Source organism: Leptonychotes weddellii, chromosome 10, assembly GCF_054177405.1.
Source record: "Leptonychotes weddellii isolate Sample4059 chromosome 10, ASM5417740v2, whole genome shotgun sequence".
NCBI classification, from domain to species: domain Eukaryota; kingdom Metazoa; phylum Chordata; class Mammalia; order Carnivora; family Phocidae; genus Leptonychotes; species Leptonychotes weddellii.
Window position 1 is genome coordinate 100,054,500 of NC_138378.1, and position 19,492 is coordinate 100,073,991.

General features: G+C 38.6%; 1 protein-coding gene and 1 pseudogene across 5 annotated transcripts in view; both read right to left on the bottom strand.

The window, feature by feature from the left end:
* The window catches only part of SPAST (spastin), a 57,915-nt gene that overhangs the window by 4,988 nt on the left and 33,435 nt on the right, over positions 1-19,492 (bottom strand). For all 5 annotated transcript variants that reach the window (XM_031026267.2, XM_081796971.1, XM_006731618.3 and 2 more), the window contains 9 exons: positions 15,054-15,128; positions 12,859-12,930; positions 11,466-11,541; positions 11,134-11,225; positions 10,905-10,984; positions 8,027-8,069; positions 6,561-6,640; positions 4,906-4,976; positions 3,486-3,526 (listed from right to left, as the gene is read on the bottom strand). In XM_031026267.2, coding sequence (XP_030882127.1) covers positions 3,486-3,526; positions 4,906-4,976; positions 6,561-6,640; positions 8,027-8,069; positions 10,905-10,984; positions 11,134-11,225; positions 11,466-11,541; positions 12,859-12,930; positions 15,054-15,128 — 630 coding nt within the window. The remainder of the gene's footprint in view (positions 1-3,485; positions 3,527-4,905; positions 4,977-6,560; positions 6,641-8,026; positions 8,070-10,904; positions 10,985-11,133; positions 11,226-11,465; positions 11,542-12,858; positions 12,931-15,053; positions 15,129-19,492) is intronic.
* On the bottom strand, positions 15,135-19,477 carry LOC102744610 (RNA-binding protein EWS pseudogene; annotated as a pseudogene).

Consider the following 19,492-nt stretch of genomic DNA (forward strand, 5'->3'; position numbering starts at 1 on the left):
CGGGATCGAGTCCCACGTCGGGCTCCCTGCTTGGCAGGGAGTCTGCTTCTCCCTCTGACCCTCCCCCTCTCATGCTCTCTCTCTCTCTCTCTCAAATAAATAAATAAAATCTTAAAAAAAAAAAATAAGGTTCTTACTTATACATTTTAAAAATAGTGGATAAAATTATATTTTTAGGTGTGGGATTAGAATTCAAGTAGATTTTATGCTGAAATATTGAAATAAATATACTCTATCAGAATGAATTAATGATATTTTAAAAATATGTATATTTTTCAGGCTCTTGTCATTGGAGTAGGCTAATTTAACACCAGTACTAATAAAAAACAATGTAGTATAAGTTTCTTTCTTTTTTTTTTTTTTTTTTAAAGATTTTATTTATTTGACAGAGAGATACACAGCGAGAGGGGAACACAAGCAGGCGGAGTGGGAGAGGCAGAAGCAGGCTTCCCACTGAGCGCAGGAAGCCCAATGCAGGGCTTGATCCCAGGACCCTGGGATCATGACCTGAGCCCAAGGCAGACGCTTAATGACTGAGCCACCCAGGCGCCCCTGTAGTATAAATTTCTAATCCCAGAGTCTTAACATTATTCTCCATTAAGATGAACCAGGGTTCTTGGGATGCCTTGCTGGCTCAGTGGGTAGAGCATGCAACTCTTAAACTCAGGGCTGTGAATTTGAGTCCCACAATGGGTGTAGAGATTACTTAAAAATAAAATCTTAAAAAAAAATGAAGCAGGGTTCCTGTAGAGTTGCTGATTCCAAGTGTTGGGATTAAGTGCCTTGCTCCCAGAATGCAAGAATACGTCTCAAAGTTCTAAAGTAATATTAAAAGGGCACAGCTTAATATAAAAAGCAGATTTCAGTGGCCAAATGTAACTCTTTAAACGTTAAAAAAAAAAAGTTATAATTGATTTACAGATGTCTTGGGCATCTTCTGACATGTCTTGTAATGATTCCTACCTCTTGTGATATATGCCCCTCTGTAATTTCTTCCCCTTGAATGTGGACTGGACATTAAGAACAGAATACTGCAGAAGTGATGGGATGTCACTTTCAGGATTAGGTTATAAAGACTCTGACTTCCATCTTGCTGGTACTTTCTCTTCTCCCTGGCTTGCTTGCTTTAATGAAGTAAGTACTATGTTGGAGAGGCCTATGTGGAAAAGAACTGAAGGAGGCCTTCAGCCAAGGGCTAAAGAAAACTGAGGCTCTCATTTCAACAACCCATGAGGAAGTGAATCTGGCAAAGAACCATGTGAGTGAGTGTGGAAGCAGATCTGCAGCAGTTGAGCCTTGTAATGACTCAGCCCCAAAGAACATCTTGATTACAGCTCTGTAAGAGACCTTGGGCCAACAACTTGATTGCAGCCCTATGAGAGAGCTTGAAGCAGAGGACTTATCTAAGCTATGCCCATATTCCCAACTCCATGAAAATGTGAGATAATAAATGTGGTCATTTTAAGCTAAGTTTTTCGGCAATTTGTTATATGGCAATACATACCTATAGCAACAGAACTGTCTTGTTTTAAAGTCATAAAAAAAGAAAATAAGACTCAAAATTTCTTTATTCTTCAAATAAAACAGGAACTATATTTAGGTTGACTTTGTCCAGTGAGGAAAAATACTGCTCGGGGCGCCTGGGTAACTCATTCAGTTAAGCATCCAACTCAGTTTCAGCTCAGGTCATGATCTCATGGGTCATGAGATCAAGCTCCATGTCAGGCTCCCCACTTGGCAGGGAGTCTGCTTGAAGATTCTCTCCCTCCACTCCTCCCCTCACTAGCTCACTCACTCTCCTTCTTTCTCTCTAATAAATAAATAAGTCTTTAAAAAAAAGAAAAATGTTCAAATTTGATTGTATGTATATTCTCATGATGGGCAAAATATATACAAAGGTTAACAGAGCCACTATCAGTAAAAAACTGGTCTCTTTTCTCATGCAATAATGGACAGATGTGTAAGACTTTCTATTCCCTAAGGAGGCACCTACTTATAAGTAATAAGGCTAATTATTATATTAATCAGAGTGTATCAAAGCATTCCATTTATAGGTACAAGTGGACTTCCCAATTGACTTCCACAGGAAATGCTATGGCCTTAGAGCTTGAGACAGAATACTTGGAGATGAGGAGGTGAGTGGATTTTGCCTGTTAAGTCATTTGAGAATTTGTAGACTGCTTCTTATTGGAATTTATTTGCCAGTTGGTGGTTTTAGCTCATTACTGCCTTAATTAGTCCCTTTATTCCACATGGTCTTTCCAAGGGACAAAAACAGAGCCCTAAATTGTCACACAGTTGGCCTCTCCTCAGTCTGAATCTAGGGGGCCAAAGTATAGGTGATATCAAGTTTACCTGTCCTAGGTCCAAGGCAGGAGAATGGTGTGTGGAGAAGAAATAATTCATGCATGATGCTTACTTTTTGGGTAGAAAGGTACTATCAGGTTTATGTTTTAAGAACATTAAAAATATATACTTATGGGATATTGTTAATAAATTATACTTAAACTATTTTTAAAAACCCACAAAACACTTTGGGAACACAAACTGTATAGTACTTATATGAAAAAAATTTTAAAAATGTGGAATTAAAATTACAAATCAGATAAAAGGGACTTGAAACTTATACTTTAAATGTGCATTTTTAAGGTAATAACAGCTAAATGCCAAAGAAGGTATGTGGAATTCTCTGTTCCTAAGCTTCATTCAGATCAAACACACTCTAGGTAAACTAGACTTTTAAAATGGAATGGTGGTTGCAATAAGTGTGAGGGTATTCTTAGCAATGTAGCTGATTAACTACCACACACAAAATACCCGAAAACAACTAAGTTTACTTAGAAGCTTGAAGAAAAAAGACTATCAAAATGTGCTCAAATACATTCATTCTCTATGTTAAGAGTTCACGGTCTCCTCAGTAGTTGCTGAAACTTGGTATACGTGCTGCCGAAGCGAGCACAATAGCTGTTGAAACTCGGGCAGGAAAAAATACCTCTGACGTGTAATTATAAATATAAGGCTGATTTTAAATGTTTGCTTACATACTTATTACAATCATTCTGCATGTCCAACTTTATATTTTTTCAAAAGAAATGCCTTAGCATCTGATAAGAAATTGTAATGAATTACATTACAATGGTATTGCTTTTATAAGGACAAAAACAAATGCTGAGAATCTTACAAAATACAATACCAAGGAATTAACTTGTTACAAAGAGTAAAACTCTTAAGTTTTCTATAATTTTCTTCTAATATTTATGTATCATCTGATAGAAAATGACTTAATGACTATATACAATATTTTTTGTCCATTACCAAAGAACACCATTAAGTGATTGTAATTTGATAGGCCCCTATATTTTGAAATAAAGGAAAGTTAACTTTTTCTAGCTTCTAATCAAATCAACTACAAAAATCCAGACAAAAGATATGCCTTACAATATAGAGAACCAGAGCAAAGAAAAGATAATAATAAAATAATATACCTCACTGGCAGACATATTCTTTACTTGTTCTGGTTTCAGTTCTGTAAAATATAAGACAGTCACTTAAAAAAAGATTTCTAAGTTTAAATTGCTGAAGAGCAAAACCAAGTACAATGATCTAGAAGTACACGTTCAATATAAATTATTTCTATTAAAAGGAAGATACACATTAATATTAAGAGCACAATTTATAAATGCTTAGAATAACAGTCCATCTTAGGAGTAACTGGGAGGCATTCAATTTATCTGCATATTGCCCAAGAACAATAAATTTTACAAATTTGAGAGTAAACTTAAAAGAATGTAGCTTGTTCCTCACAAAGGCTTTATTTTTTTTTAAACCCAATAACTTTTATCTGCTTCAGAATAATAGCTAAAATATTCTGATAAAATACAAATGGTTTATGTATTATGTACTGGTTGAGTCCACTATCTGAACATGATTTCATGCCTCTGGCAGCAAGAGTTTGACTAGAATGTTTGCCCAGAATTTCAAAATACATTCTCAAGGTTACACTTATCATTCTCCAAAGCAGCAATTCTGAGTCAGTACACTGTTTCACTGCAGGAGATCTGTTCTAGAAGTTGCACGTTCCATGTTCTAGTTTATCGTCACAGTCAGCAATCTGAGTGCATACCTGGGAGCATCACCCAGCCACTGCCCATGCTGGCTGTGGAAAAGCAGCTGAGAATATCTAAAGTGATATCACAGTGGTATTTCAGAATCAGCAAATAACCTTGTCAAAACAAAGCAATTCCTCAAAAGATAACATATAATAATACAAATAAAAGCTTCTTCTCAGACACTTTAATTTCAAGTGTTATCAGAATATTGAAGTGAAAAGAGCCAAAAACAGATAAGAACATTTCCCCTTTATTTTTCTTTTTTGCTTGCTTAAAAATGTTTTCTTTTCCTTTGTGTCTTCTGCTGGTTACCTACTATCAAGAAGTGAAACATATGGCAGATGGTAATTTATCGTGCTGAGCACTGTTTAATGTACAGAGTTGTCTAATCACTATGTTGTACACCTGAATGAATATAACACTGTACGTTAACTGTAAATTTTAATTAAAAAAAAAAGAACTGAAACCTTTTGTTTATAACAGGGTCATGATTTACTCACCCATGGACTATCTTTGTATGGTCTGTGAGCTAAGAATGGTTTCACGTTTTTGTTTGTGAAAACAAAACTCAAAAGAACATACAATGGAGAACATCTGTGGCCCCATGAGCCTAAAATACTTATCAGGCCTTTTACTGAAAAGTTTGCTGACTCCAAGTCTAGAAACTACTTTGTACCAAGTTTTCTAGCAGCTTAAATGCTTTCTTACTAAAAATAAAACATCTCAATAGGGACTTTTTAAATGTCTAAAGTGGTCTGACAAATAGGTCTAAATGTTTCAAGCTCTATACACATACCTCGGATAGGACCCAGTGCTGCATCTTTTGCCAAAGCTGTTAGATCACTTCCTGAATATCCATCGGTCATTCTAAGAACGGGAAGGAAGAAAGAGCAAATTATTTTCATCTTTGCAGATTTAAAATCTCCATGTAAAAAGAGGGTAAAATCTAGTTTGCCTCTGTCATCAAGCAGGCAGCTATGCAATGTGATTTTAAGAACACAGAAAGGCTCACTTGCTGAAAACAAACAAAACAGTCTATGGCAGGCTCCTTAGATAATGCCTGAAAATTTCATCATGAGAACCAATCTTTTAGATTAAAGCATACTTGATCTCCAGGAGGCTCCATTAAATTGTAAACAAATCCCTTGGAAAGGTAACATCTATAAGTCATGGCTGGCCAAAAGACACATAACCATAATTATTGCTCTGTAAGTTAATGTTTCTTTATCTTGACAAAAAACACTGCCAGTCAAGGTAGATTTCCTTTTTTTTTTTTAATTTAAAATTTTTAAAATTTTTTCAAGTACAAACGTGGGGCCTAACGTGGGGCCCAAACTCACGACCCTGAAATCAAGAGTCACATGCTCTACCAACTGAGCCAGCCAGGTGCCCAACGTACATTTCTTTAAATGTAGGACAAACAGGGTGAAGGAAGGGTCTGGGGTAGAAGATATTGGCAAACAGAGGCACACCTGAATGGGATGCCACAGTGGAGAGTCCTGGGCAGCCAAGAGATTATCAAAGGAACTAAAAACTAGGGCGGCAAAGGGGAAGAAAATAAAACAGGAAAAGAAAGCATTTACTTATCATGTACTATGTTATATAACTATAGAGATCAAACATTAGCTGAATTCTTTATTGGAATGATGAAGAAGAACCTCAATGTTTCTAGGTATTGAAATTATTCTTTTTCATAGGTATCTGGGAACTCAGAGTTTTTACTAAAATTACTAGCTTATTTACATACTTATTTAAATTACCTTATGAGATTTTTAATGAGTAAAATTCAACAAGCGCACCTTATTTATATTCAGTTTCTACTTAAGTACACCACTCATAAAACAAGCTGAAGATGCAAAAGTTAAAAAAAATTATGTATAATACAAGAGAACAAGTTTATATGAAAATAATTGTGTTGGTGTGGGCAGATATAAGACATTTTAAAGTTTTAAAATTATTTTAATACTACTTAGAAGTGTTTTTTTTTTTTTTTAAAGATTTTATTTATTTGTCAGAGAGAGAGAGCACAAGCAGGGGGAGCGGCAGGCAGAAAGAGAAGGAGGCTCCCCGCGGAGCAGGAAGCCCAATGTGTGACTTGATCCCAGGACCCTGGGATTATGACCTGAGCTGAAGGCAGACGCTTAATTGACTGAGCCACCCAGGAGTCCCTTTAAGTTTTAATAAATTTATAAAAAGAATATAGTACCATCATCAGATATGTAGGTCAGGTCTTGTAGAGGATCTAGAAATTTAAATTTAGATATTATATATATAAGAATAAGAGGTAAGAAAAAAGGTGAAATAAAGGATGAGACGGTTCTCTGAAAAATAAATTACTCACTTCAGACCTGAGTTTACTTTAAACAAAAAAGAGAAAGAATTCTTAAAAAAAAAAAAAAAAAGAAAAGAAAAAGAAAAAAGTTTTAAGGTAGACCAAATCAAATTACTTACCTAGCAAGTTGTGCTAGTTCTTTTTGGGTCAATGGGCTTCCTTGCTTACATAACAGATTTTTAAGTAAAAGTAGTCGTGTCTGAAAAGAAATATTGAAGAATTATCAGTCCCAAGAATTAGCTTAACAAAATCTGTAAGTTAGGTTCAAATCCTGACCCTCATTTATGAGCTGAATGATCACAAACAAATCACTCTCTTAGAGCCTCACTCATGTCTGTTAATTGGAGTTAAAAAACGACCATTTTTGGGGGTGCCTCAGTGGCTCAGTTAAGCATCTGACTTTGGCTCAGGTCATGATCTCAGGGTCCTGGGATCGAGTTCCGTATCAGGCTCTCTGCTCAGTGGGGAGTCTGCTTCTCTCTCTCTCCCTGTGCCCCGCCCCCGCCCACTCATGCTTTCTCTCTCTCAAATAAATAAAATCTTTAAAGAAAAATAAACTACCATTTTTTGAGAGTTCTTGAGAGGCTTAAAGATAATCCAAAGAAAACACTAAAGATGTAGCTGCTGCTACTATCAAGTATGTTAAGGATCTGAGCTAGACAACCACAATTTTAAATTTTTTAATACTTTTATTTTTTTCTAAAGATTCATTTATTTTAGAGAGAGAGAGCGTGCAAGAGTGCAGTGTGGAGGGGCAGAAGGAGAGGGAGAGGGAGAGACAGAGTCTTAAGCAGACTCTGTGGCTGAGTGCGGGGTTCGATCTCACAACCTAAGTGGAAACCAAGAGTCAGATGCTTAACCCACTGAGCCACCCAGGTGCCTCAACAATCACAAATTTTTAAAAACACTTTTATAGATGTATGAATTCATAGAACATTAATCTCCCCATTGTAAGTATATAATTCAATGATTTTTAATAAACAAACAGCTGTGCAACCACCACCATAATCCACTTTTAGAACATTTCTATCACCCCAAACAGTTCAGTTATGCCTGTTTGCAATTAATCCCCACTTCGACCCCTAGCCTTTGCAAACCACGATTTCCTTTGGTGTCTAGAAATATGCCTTTTCTGGACATTTCATACAAATGGAATCATATGATAGGTTATGTTTTACATCTGGTGCCTTTCACTTAGTATGTTTTTGAGGTTTTTCCGTATTACAGCATGTATAAATACCTCAATCCTTTTATTGCTAAACAGTATTCCATTAAATGCATATGCCAAATTTGTTTATCCATTCTCTAATTGATGAACATCTTAGATTCCCTACAGTTTTGGCTATTATTTATAAATATAAAAGTTCTTGTACACATCTTTGTGTCGACATATGTTTTCATCTGTCGTGGGCAGATTCTTAGGAAAGGAATTATTGGGCCTTATGGTAAGTTTACATTTGTCTTTTTAAGAAATTGCCAAACTATTTTCCAATGTGGCTGTATTAATGATTGGAAGATTAATACTGTCAAGATGGTAGGTCTTGTTTCTGCTTAAAGAAAAAAAAATTCAAACACAGATACATACCTCCTCATTTGGCAAAGACACATATACCCGTTTGATGAAACGCCTAAAAAAAGGATTCAAACAATTTAAAAAATACAGTTCTGAATGTAAAGGTAACTCAGTTCAAGTAGCAAATGACAAGAAAAAAACTTTTAACATTTGAATGCATTTTAGTAGTCATCAGTGTGAAGTTATTTTGAATTACTTGGTTTTTTTTTTTAAAGATTTTATTTTTAAGTAATCTCTACACCATACATGAGGCTCGAACTTACAACCCCAAGATCAGGAGTCTCATGCTCTACTGACTGAGCCAGCCAGTTGCCCCTTGAGTTACTCTTTTAAAACTCTCTAGATATTTAAAAATTATGTATGTGTATTTTTTTTTTTTTTTGAGAGAGAGAAAGCGCAAATGATCATGAGCAGGGGAGGGGCAGAGGGAGAGAGAGAGAATCCCAAGCAGGCTCCACACTGAGCACAGAGCCCAACATGGGGCTTGATCTCATTACCCTGAGACCATGACCTGAGATGAAATCAAGAGTAAGACACTCAACCGACTGAGCCACCCAGGTGCCCCTGTATGTGTATGTTTTCAATAGCAAAAATGTATTAAAACACACAAAATATCTGATATAAGCAGAATAAGGAAATCTCTGCTACCTTCCTGAAAGTGAAAACAACTAAAACCAAGGACCACAGAAACAGAAATGTAAACTTCACCATCAACAAACTCAGGTAACATTTACACAACTAAAGTGTATGAAGAAGGGCTGCCTAGGGCAGTGAAAATTACACTGATGAAGGAGCATACGCACAGGATCTGTTGCTGCAGATTCCAGACATGGCTATCAGAGCACAGAGTATTCCAAAGGAAATAGATCATACTCTGAGGAGTAATAAAGCCAAACTCCCATATTTAAACAAGCAGGTGAAGAATGGCTCTGTGATACCTAGTCAGGAGCAGGGGAATGGAAAGGAAGGTGATGCCAAAAAAAAAGAAATTCAAAGACACATCATCTTTGTAAGAAGACACCAGTCAGTCTGGGAAGATCACAAACTGTCCTGTGCTCACTAATCTTCTTTACCATGTAGGGTTTGATTGTGACTCAGGGAGACTACCTGTTAGTCAAAGCTATTCATAGGACAACTCAAGATACTTGCTCAGTATCTTACTTTTCTAGCTCTTCTCCTATAATATTACTCCAGAACTAGGCTTTCCAAGAAAACTCCCCTTTATTCAAATGAAAATAGTAAGCAAAATAGGCAAAAGCACATGGCTAATTTCTTTAAAGTGCCAAAGAAGAGGGAAAAGATTACAATAAATAATAGAGAATATACACAAGAAGGTTTGCCATACAACAAATTAAATTTGTGATCAAATATCTTTCCATGGAATAAAATAATTTAATGAAAAAAAAAAAACTCCTCTAATAAAACAAGAACTCAATGAGATATAAGGACTCAAGGCAATGACTTATAAAAGCTCAAGGAAAGAAGACAAAAGAAGATGAAAAAATGTGATTGCAGAGATCAGGAAAGCAATGAAAATGAAGAAATCCACCACAGACACAAAAGTTACAAAAGTAGTAGCACAAAGAAGATTAGACACAAGCCCAGTAAGCAGTAAGGACAACAAACAAGAAAACAAACAAAACAAAGAAGACCTAAGAGTTAAAAAGGATTAGAAGGAAATTAAAGATATGGAAGACAAAAAGATACAATATAGTGAAAGAAAAAAACCAGAAGAATGAATTAAGAAAAAAAAATTGAATATAGTATTCAAAATAACTTTCCTAAAACAAAAGAGGTTTCAAACTATCAATTTAAAGAAACACCAAATCCCAGAAAAAATAAAGACAGATCAACATATTCTTCTTTTTTTTTTTTAAGATTTTATTTATTTATTTGACAGAGAGAGACACAGCGAGAGAGGGAACACAAGCAGGGGGAGTGGGAGAGGGAGAAGCAGGCTTCCTGCTGAGCAGGGAGCCTGATGTGGGGCTCGATCCCAGGACCCCGGGATCATGACCTGAGCCAAAGGCAGATGCTTAACGACTAAGCCACCCAGGCGCCCCAACATATTTTTCAAGTAATTAGATTTCAATGGTTAAAAATTATATCCAGTAAAAAGAAAAAAATCAAGTTAATCCATAAATGTGAATAAAAGCAGGCTGGCTTCAGACTTTTACACTGCAACATTTAATCCTAGAAACAATGGGGCAATGTAATCAATTACTCAGGAAAAGAAAGGGAGGCCCAAGAATCTTATGCTGAGTCAAACTGTCCTCCCAGTAGGAAGGGAATAAATTTGTTCAATCACACAAGAACACAGAACACAGTTCCCATGAATCCTACTTTTATTGGCTTCTTATGAAGCCCAGGGAAAGGGAGTAAGAATCAATTCTGGAGTTGTAAGATAATTTAATCCTAATCAGAAGAAATAAGCAAGCTGCCTGAAACCACAGAGTGTAAACTAGTTTTCGTGGGATCATGGTGGTTCTTTCTTCAAAATGTATAGTAGTTAGTAAGTGGCCAAAGGATGGATACCAGGAAGAAAATAATGACTTTATTTATTTATTTATTTTTATTTTTTTTAAGATTTTATTTATTTATTTGAGAGAGAGAGAGAGAGAGAGAGAGAGAGAGAAACAGCATGAGAGGGGATAGGGTCAGAGGGAGAAGCAGGCTTCCCGCCGAGCCGGGAGCCCGATGCGGGACTCGATCCCAGGAGTCCTGGATCATGACCTGAGCTGAAGGCAGTCGCTTAACCAACTGAGCCACCCAGGCGCCCAATAATGACTTTAGTCTTCAAATTAAGAGTGAAGGAAATAAGAGATACGTGAGATGAACACAGGAGTAAATACACCTGTAACTGACATGTGTTTCTACATAATCTCCCTACCTGAGAACAGCCTCATCAAGCTCTTGTGGCCTGTTAGTTGCACCCATTACAAGCACTCTGTCATCTCCAGCAGACTGCACCTATAAGCCAAAAAAATTTTTTAGTACTTTTAGATAGAGTAATAACAAAAACATGATGAAGGTATCTGTATTTCTAATTTGGGTCATTTAATAGGAAAACATATACACTAAAATACTACCACCTTAAAAATACCATAATCAATACTTACACCATCAAATTCTATTAGAAATTCAGTTTTTAGACGTCTACTAGCATCATGTTCTCCTTCTCTTCTTTCACACAGAAGGCTATCAACTTCATCTAAAGGAAATACAAGGATAAGACTTTAATTAAAAGCCAAGCTATAGGAGTCATATGAGATTAATCTAGTTTACTACTTAAGTTATTAATATCCTGGGTCCTACTCAATTCATTAGTGTTTAACTTTGCACTTCTTTAAAACTTTTTCCTTCTGAATAATCTTTCCTATCATACCTCTCAAATTTGGAAAGGGGAATTTCATAAATACTCAACTAACTTAGTTATAAAACATGTTCTTACCTATAAAAATTATAGAAGGCTGAAGTTCTCGAGCCACGGCAAAAAGAGCTCTCACTAATTTCTCTCCTTCTCCCACCTGAAACAAGGCATTATACATTGTAATACACATAAAATGCAACATTATTACAGCTGCTTAAATTTCATGATTAAAAATCTAGAATCTAGGAATTTAATTTCCTTTCTTTGCAACAATCAAAGATTTGGTTTAAGGAATTGGCGGGAATTGTCTCTTATAATTAAAAAAATAGACTATTATTTAATACAAGCTGGTAAGTACTTTATTATTATTATTGGTGCTGAAACCTGGATCTGCCCTGGTAAGTACTTTAAAAAATGAAATATATCTCTGTTCTGCTTGACCCTGCATTCCTAAGAATTGAGAATGAAATAGCTATTATGGGTATAACTAGTGAGAAGATGGAATATTAGGGGAGAGAAAGAGATACTGTACATATTTCTTAAGCCCTTAGTTGTAGGATATATTTATAGAACAAGATAAGCTGGAAAGTGCTCTCCTAAACTAAACTTACTTAAATTCATTCTCACCATATCACTGTCAATAAGTATAAAAATATTTCCAGGTAGCCCAAGAGGTCTATGAACACACCTTGAAATATTCCAGGGGCTGAGACACTACTAAAACCATTCTATGCACTAAAAGCATCCAATGAAGGGTCATGTGGTTTGGAGTAATCTACTGTAAAAACTCCTCCACCCTCCAGGTGGCATCTATTTTTTTAATTGAAAATTTCATTAAAGAACAAAAAAAAGAATGGCCTCAGATTTAGAATCATGAAAACAAATAATCACAGAGCTACAAGGAACTGCAGGATATGACCTCTTACAACATCAACACTTCATAAGTGAAGTGAGGCCTAAAAGTGGTATTTTCTTAAGGCCAGCTTAGTACACAAAAGTTAGGCTGGAATTCCTCTCCCCTAACTTCCAAGACAGTGTTTTCCAGTATATAATGTTGGGTACACTTATTTAGTAACAATTTTACTTATAAAACTTCACACAGAAAGTAAAATTTAACCAAGAAAAGAGGTATAATTTTACAATTACTTTAAATTATTTTACAAAAATGAGAACCCTGCCAATACCTGATCTTGAACTTCTAGTCTTCAAAACTGTAAGACAATAAATTTCTGTTGTTTAAGCCAGCCAGTTTTTGGTACTTTGTTACACAGCCCCAGCAAACTAAAACAGCACTGACAGCACAATTCTAACTTTAAAAGAGCCTAACTTTCTATTTTGAAGAGTGATTGATTTTCATATCTAAATATAGATATAAAACTCAAAAATATTCTTTGTGTAATGTTATTAGCATTTATACTTAGTAACATTTAGACAGTAACATAAAACATGACAATATTAGAAAAAGAACACTCACATATTTTGAAGTTAAACTTGCAGCACTTATATTAAAGAAGGTTGCATTGGATTCTGCAGCTACTGCTTTGGCCTTAAAAATCACAAGGGCAAATATTACATTAGTTCAGTATCTTCCTTTAAAAAGATAACCACATTTGGGCGCCTGGGTGGCTCAGTTGGTTAAGCGACTGCCCTCGGCTCAGGTCATGATCCTGGAGTCCCGGGATCGAGTCCCGCATCGGGCTCCCTGCTCGGCGGGGAGTCTGCTTCTCCCTCTGACCCTCCTCCCTCTCATGCTGTCTCTCATTCTCTCTCTCTCAAATAAATAAATAAAATCTTTAAAAATAAATAAATAAATAAAAATAAAAAGATAACCACATTTGATCAATTTTTTTTAAAGATTTATTTATTTATTTGACAGAGAAAGAGAGAGAGCGAGCTCAGCAGTGGGAAAGGGTTCAGAAGCAGGCTCCCCACTGAGCAGGGAGAGCCCGACACGGGGCCCGATCCCAGGACCCCAGGATCACGACCTGAGCTGAAGGCAGACGCTCAACCGACTGAGCCACCCAGGCGTCCCACTTTTGATCAATTTAAACACTAGCAAAGATTTTCCAAAAATATAAAGTATGACACAGTTCCTGACATGTGGCAATCAGTGTGTTTCCTTCTCAGCAAAGAGAAAAAGGTCTAGGAAGAGCTTTGCTTCTTTCCATTCACTTTATTTTTTCTAAGGGGGAATAGATAAGGAGAGGTTAAAAAAAGGGAGTTACTCTCTTTTAATTATAGAAAGATAACTCGTTTGGAGAGAGAGAAACAGCTAAACACTTTTCTTCTTTACTTTTCCACTCTAGAAGAGCTATGCAGGAGAAAGAGGTATCCAGATCCCAGTAAAAACTTGGGTAAAAGGATATTGAAAAAAAATCTGTTATATGTCAATTATACTTCAATAAAAAAGGAAAGAAAAAAAGTATATTATGTGATTATTTAAATAAAGCTATTAAGATAGTAAAAACAACAACAACAACAACAAAAACAAGTGTTAGAAAGATACCCCATATAGTAAGGTAAGCTCTTCTGAGGTAAAAATATTATTTAACTTGGGTAAATAATGAAAAATACACTGCTAAATTTAACCAGCCCAAAACATACTACTGAAGATAACATATTTGGTTTTCCATCTATTTCATCATTGAAAACATGTTTTAAAACTTAAGTGTATTATAGCAAAAAGCAAATCATAAAAATAATCAACTCAGGGACAATGTAAAGTTTCTTTTTTTCATATTACTATTTTTCATAGTAAAATTATTTTCATATTCCTATTTCTAATTATCTAAACATTCAATGGGCGCCTGGGTGGCTCAGTCAGTTAAGCATCTGCCTTCGACTTGGGTCACGATCCCCGGGTTCTGGGATAGAGTTCTGCGTTGGGCTCCCTGCTCAGAGGGGAGTTGGCTTCTCCCTCTCCTGCCTCTCCTGCCTCCCCACTTGTGCTTGCTCTCCGTCTCAAATAAATAAAATCTTTTATTTTTTATTTTTTAAATTTTTTAAAAGACTTTATTTATTTATTATAGAGATGAGAGAGAGAGAGAGCATGAGCAGGGGAGAGGGGAAGAGGGAGAAGCAGACTTCCCGCTGAGCAGGGAGCCCAATGTGGGCCTTGATCCCAGCACCCTGGGATTATGACCTGAGCTGAAGGCAGATGCCCAACCGACTGAGCCACCCAGGCATCCTCAAATAAATAAAATCTTTTTTTTTTTTTTTTAAGATTTTTATTTGTTTATTTGACAGAGAGACGAGAGAGGGAACACAAGCAGGGGGAGTGGGAGAGGGAGAAGCAGGCTTCCCGCTGAGCAGAGAGCCCGATGCGGGGCTCGATCCCAGGACCCCGGGATCATGACCTGAGCCGAAGGCAGATGCTTAACAACTGAGCCACCCAGGCGCCCCAAAATCTTTTTTTTTTTTTTGAAGATTTTATTTATTTATTTGACAGAGAGAGACACAGTGAGAGAGGGAACACAAGCAGGGGGAGCGGGAGAGGGAGAAGCAGGGTTCCCTCAGAGCAGGGAGCCCGACACAGGGCTCGATCCCAATACCCTGGGATCATGACCTGAGCTGAAGGCAGACGCTTAACAAATGAGCCACTCAGGCGCCCCATAAATAAAATCTTAAAAAAAAAAAAAATAGAACATTCAAATTTTAAAGAATTCTTACCAGCATTGTTTTCCCATTTCCAGGTGGACCAAAGAGTAACAATCCTCTGGCAGGAGCTCTAAGTCCTGTGAACAACTAAAAACATATAGTTTAGTTTACCACTATGATTCTGGAGACATTTTTTTCCAGAGATTTTAAGTAGTGTCATCTAAAAGCACCATTCTTCTGTAGCATCCTCCCAAACAGAACTCGTCAGAGCTCTAAAGAGAACATGTAATCAATAAATTGCTGTAGTTATTAAAAACAGAAGAAAAAAATTTTTAAAAATCTCACTGAAAATGAAAGCAAATTAGTTAAACAAGACATACTGAACATAGGTATGCTTCTCTACTTCCTTTGGAAATCTCACCAAAATAATAGTAAATGAATAAAGAAAATATAAATCTTCAAAATAAAAAGAATAAGAAAGGAGACAACAGAAGACACAGTAAATTTTTGTAGAGGGAGAACTAACAAAGTGTGGTAAATTATTTAGTGGATCTGAGGGAGCTAAAACCCAAGCAATGCTTGTGAAGGGATATGTAGGATACAAACAGCAAGCGGATGTGAACAAAAATCCTGCAAAAGCTCCGGAGGTGGAGGCATGATGTATCAGAGAAAGCAGCAGGAAGGCAGGCAGCCAAAACACAGGAACTGGTTGAAAGTTTATATGAGGAATAACTGAACTCATGTGCTGTCCCCTAAACCAAGATCACTCAGGCAAGTACTCCTCTTCCACAAACAAAGGAAGCAGAAGTTTTGTTCTTTAGAGAAATTAAACCAGAGTCTCCAGACTCAGAGACACCAGGCATGGCAGGGAATCAAGAGTGAAGCACGAACTGATAACACTTCGCTTAATAGTGAAGGTGTATGTACTTTTAAGTTGAACCATATGAAATGGCTGATATTCAACTTTTTAAAAATATATTTTTTGAATGGTTTCAGATTTACAGATGATTGAATGGAAAGTACAGAGTTCCCACATAACTCCTTACCTCCAATATTAACATCTTACCTTAGTGTGGTACATTTATTACAATTGATAAACCAATATTGATATTATTAATAGTTTTCATTAGGGTTCACAATTTGTGTCATGTACCCATCATTACAGAATCATACAGAATAGTTTTACTGCCCTAAAGAATCCCCTGTGCTCCATCTATTCATCCCTCCTTCTTCTCCATGTGGGAACCACTAATCTTTTTACTTTCTCCACAGTTTTGCCATTCCAGAATGTCATATAGTTGGGATCATACAATATTAGTTCTTGCAGATTGGCTTCTTTAACAACATGCATTTAAGATTCCTCTGTATATCTCTAAGGCTTGATAGCTCATTTTTTTTTTTAGTGCTGAATAGCATTTCAGTATATAGATATACCAAGTTTATCCATTTATCTATTGAAGAGTATCTCAGCTTCCAAGATTGGGAAATTACAAATAAAGTTGCTATAAACATCTGTGTGTAGGTTTTTTTTATATGGGGATACATTTTTTACTCACTTTGGTAAATATTAAGGAGCACAATTGCTGGGTAGCATGGTAAGAGTATGTTTAATTTTTTAAGAAAGTGTCAAACTGTCTTCTACAGCAGCTGTAGCATATTGCCTTTCCCTCAGTAATTAGTCCCCGTTGCTCCACATCCTCACCAGCATTTGGTGCTGTGTTTTGGATTTTAGCCATTTTAGTAAGTGTGTGGTGGAATCTTACTGTTGTTTAACTTGCAATTCCCTAAAGATAAATGATGTTGAGCATCATTTTTTCAAATGCTTGTCATCTGTGTATCTTCTTTAGTAAGGTATCTGTTCAGATCTTCTGCCCACATTTTAATTGGGTTGTTTTTCTTTTTTTTTACCATTTAACTTGTTTTGATGTTTCTTCACAAATGGTGAAAAATACTAAAGTACAGGGGCACCTGGGTGGCTCAGTCGTTAAGCGTCTGCCTACAGCTCAGGTCATGAGCCCAGGGTCCTGGGATCGAGCCCCGCATCGGGCTCCCTGCTCAGCAGGAAGCCTGCTTCTCCCTCTCCCACTCCCCCTGCTTGTGTTCCCTCTCTTGCTGTGCCTCTCTCTGTCAAATAAATAAATAAAATCTTAAAAAAAAATACTAAAGTACAGACAAGGAATAATCATAATGTTGTGGCCAACATTCTAAATATGGGATTATAAATTTAAAACATTTTCTGGTTTAAAAAATAAATCTGGTAGTCAATGCAGCTCTGTGGGGTCTCTGCATCTAGTAGGGCCGGTCTCTGAGTTCCTGACGGTGCTCGCCTTTATCCATTTTTCCAGGTCCTCCGCGCCCGCCTCTTCTTCCTCCCATCTGTTCCATCAAAGGTCCTTGGGGCGCCTGGGTGGCTCAGTCGTTAAGCGTCTGCCTTCGGCTCAGGTCATGATCCCAGGGTCCTGGGCTCAAGCCCCTCATCAGGCTCCCTCCTCTGCGGGAGGCCTGCTTCTCCCTCTCCCACTAGCCCTGCTTGTGTTCCCTCTCTTGCTGTGTCTCTGTCAAATAAATAGATAAAAATCTTTAAAAAAAAAAAAAAAAGGTCCAGCGGGCCCAGCAAGGCCGCCCTGTCTTCCTCCACCAAAGCCACCTCGGTCTATGCCCCGGCCACCACGGAAGCCCCCCGTCTCCACTGCGGCCACCTCTGAACATCCCACAGGGACCACCACGGTCCATGAGGCCGCCTCTTCCGGCCCTGCATGCCACCAGGGCTGCCTCTGCCACGGTCACCGCCAGGGGTGGAATGGGTGGTGGAAGCAAGCCTTCACGGTTTGAGGCCTTACACTGGTTGCATTCTGTTCTCCAGGCAAAGTTCTGGTTTCCACAACCCGGACTGGGGCACTGCCAGTCTCCAGCTTGGTGCTGGACGTTTCCTCCTCCAGATGGGTTCCCTGGGGAACCCCGGGGCCCCCTTGGGGGAAAGCTACCTCTGTCTCCTCCACAGCCTCCCATGTGACCCATGTGGCCCCCAGGACCTCCTGGGCCCCCTGGACCTCCACGAAGTGGTGGCAGCATCCCTCTGCCCTCACGGAGGCATACCACCCCGCATGCTGTTCATCGGAGGCTTCTTCCGAGCAAGAGAAACCTTAAGTTTACTCTCTTGAAAATCTTTTCCATCAAACCACTCCACAGCAGCCTTGGCAGTTGGTGGGTCTTCATGGGACACTGTAGCATCACCTTTGGGCTTTCCTGTTTCCTTGTCCAAGTAGATATGGATCATGGATTGTCTGGTTCTCTTGTTCATCTTAACAACTCCACACTGCTTAAAGAAGTCTGCCAGATCATCTAGAGTTACATTGTCATTTAAGCCTTGCATATAAATTGCACTGTTGTCAGAGTCTTCATCTGGATCTACAGGTGGGCCCAGACCAAGATCTGGTCCTTTGTCCATGGGTCCACCAGGCTTATTGAAGCCACCTCGCTCTCCAGCGCCCATTCCACCGCATCCTCCTCCCTGCCCACCTCTGCTCATGCCTCCACGATCAACCCCCCTCTTCCCCTGCCCTGGTTATCAGGGCCACTCATGCTCCGGTTCTCTCCTGGTCTGGAAAATCCTCCAGACTCCTGCCCATACACACCCATGCTACTGGGGTGGTCCTGTCGGAATGAACTCTGCTGCCCATAGCTGCTGCTCTGTTGGCTATACTGACTTGGAGCTTGGCTGTAGGATCCAGTTTGGGGGGGATAACTAGTGGGCGGCTGCTGCCCATAGCTGCTTTGTTGACCATAGCTACTCTGTTGTCCATAGCTGCTCAGCTGCCCATAGGTGTTCTGCTGAGAGTAACTGCTCTGATCCTAATTAGTCGGCTGTGTAGGGGAGTAGCTGGTAGGAGGATAAGATGGTGGTGCTGTGACTGGCTGCATGGGGTAGCTCCCAGGTACCTGGGGATAACTGTAGTTACTCTGTCCATATCCTAGGCTGGGCTGGTTGTAACCCTCCGTGCTAGACTGAGGTTGACTAGTCTCAGAGGGTTTGTTACCATCCTGTGGTCTTGCAGGTGCGGTGGCTGCCGGCAGCTGCCCATAGGCTGGGTAAGCAGGCTGAGGGCCATAAGCAGACTGAGTTGCATAGGAGTCCTGGGTGGTAGTGACCGTAGCAGTGGTGGTATGGTGAGCACCAGTGCCGTCCCCTGGACAGGCTGACTGTATGCCTGGGGAGCAGCTGGAGTAGTATAACCAGTGGGAGGCTGTCCATAAGAAGTTGCATAGGTGGTCTGCCCATAGGTCACAGTGGTCTGAGCCTGGGTATAGCTGACATCAGTGGGCTGTCCATAGGTGCCGTAACTTTGCTGCCCATATGCCTGGGTGGTCTGTGCATATCCTTGAGTGGGCTGGGCAGTGTACGCACTGTAGCCCGGCTGGGCTGCCGCTTGGCTGTAGGTACTGTAATCCGTGGATGCCATTTTCTCTCCTTCCTTCTCGTTCTGTCAACATCTGTCACCCTCGGGTCATTT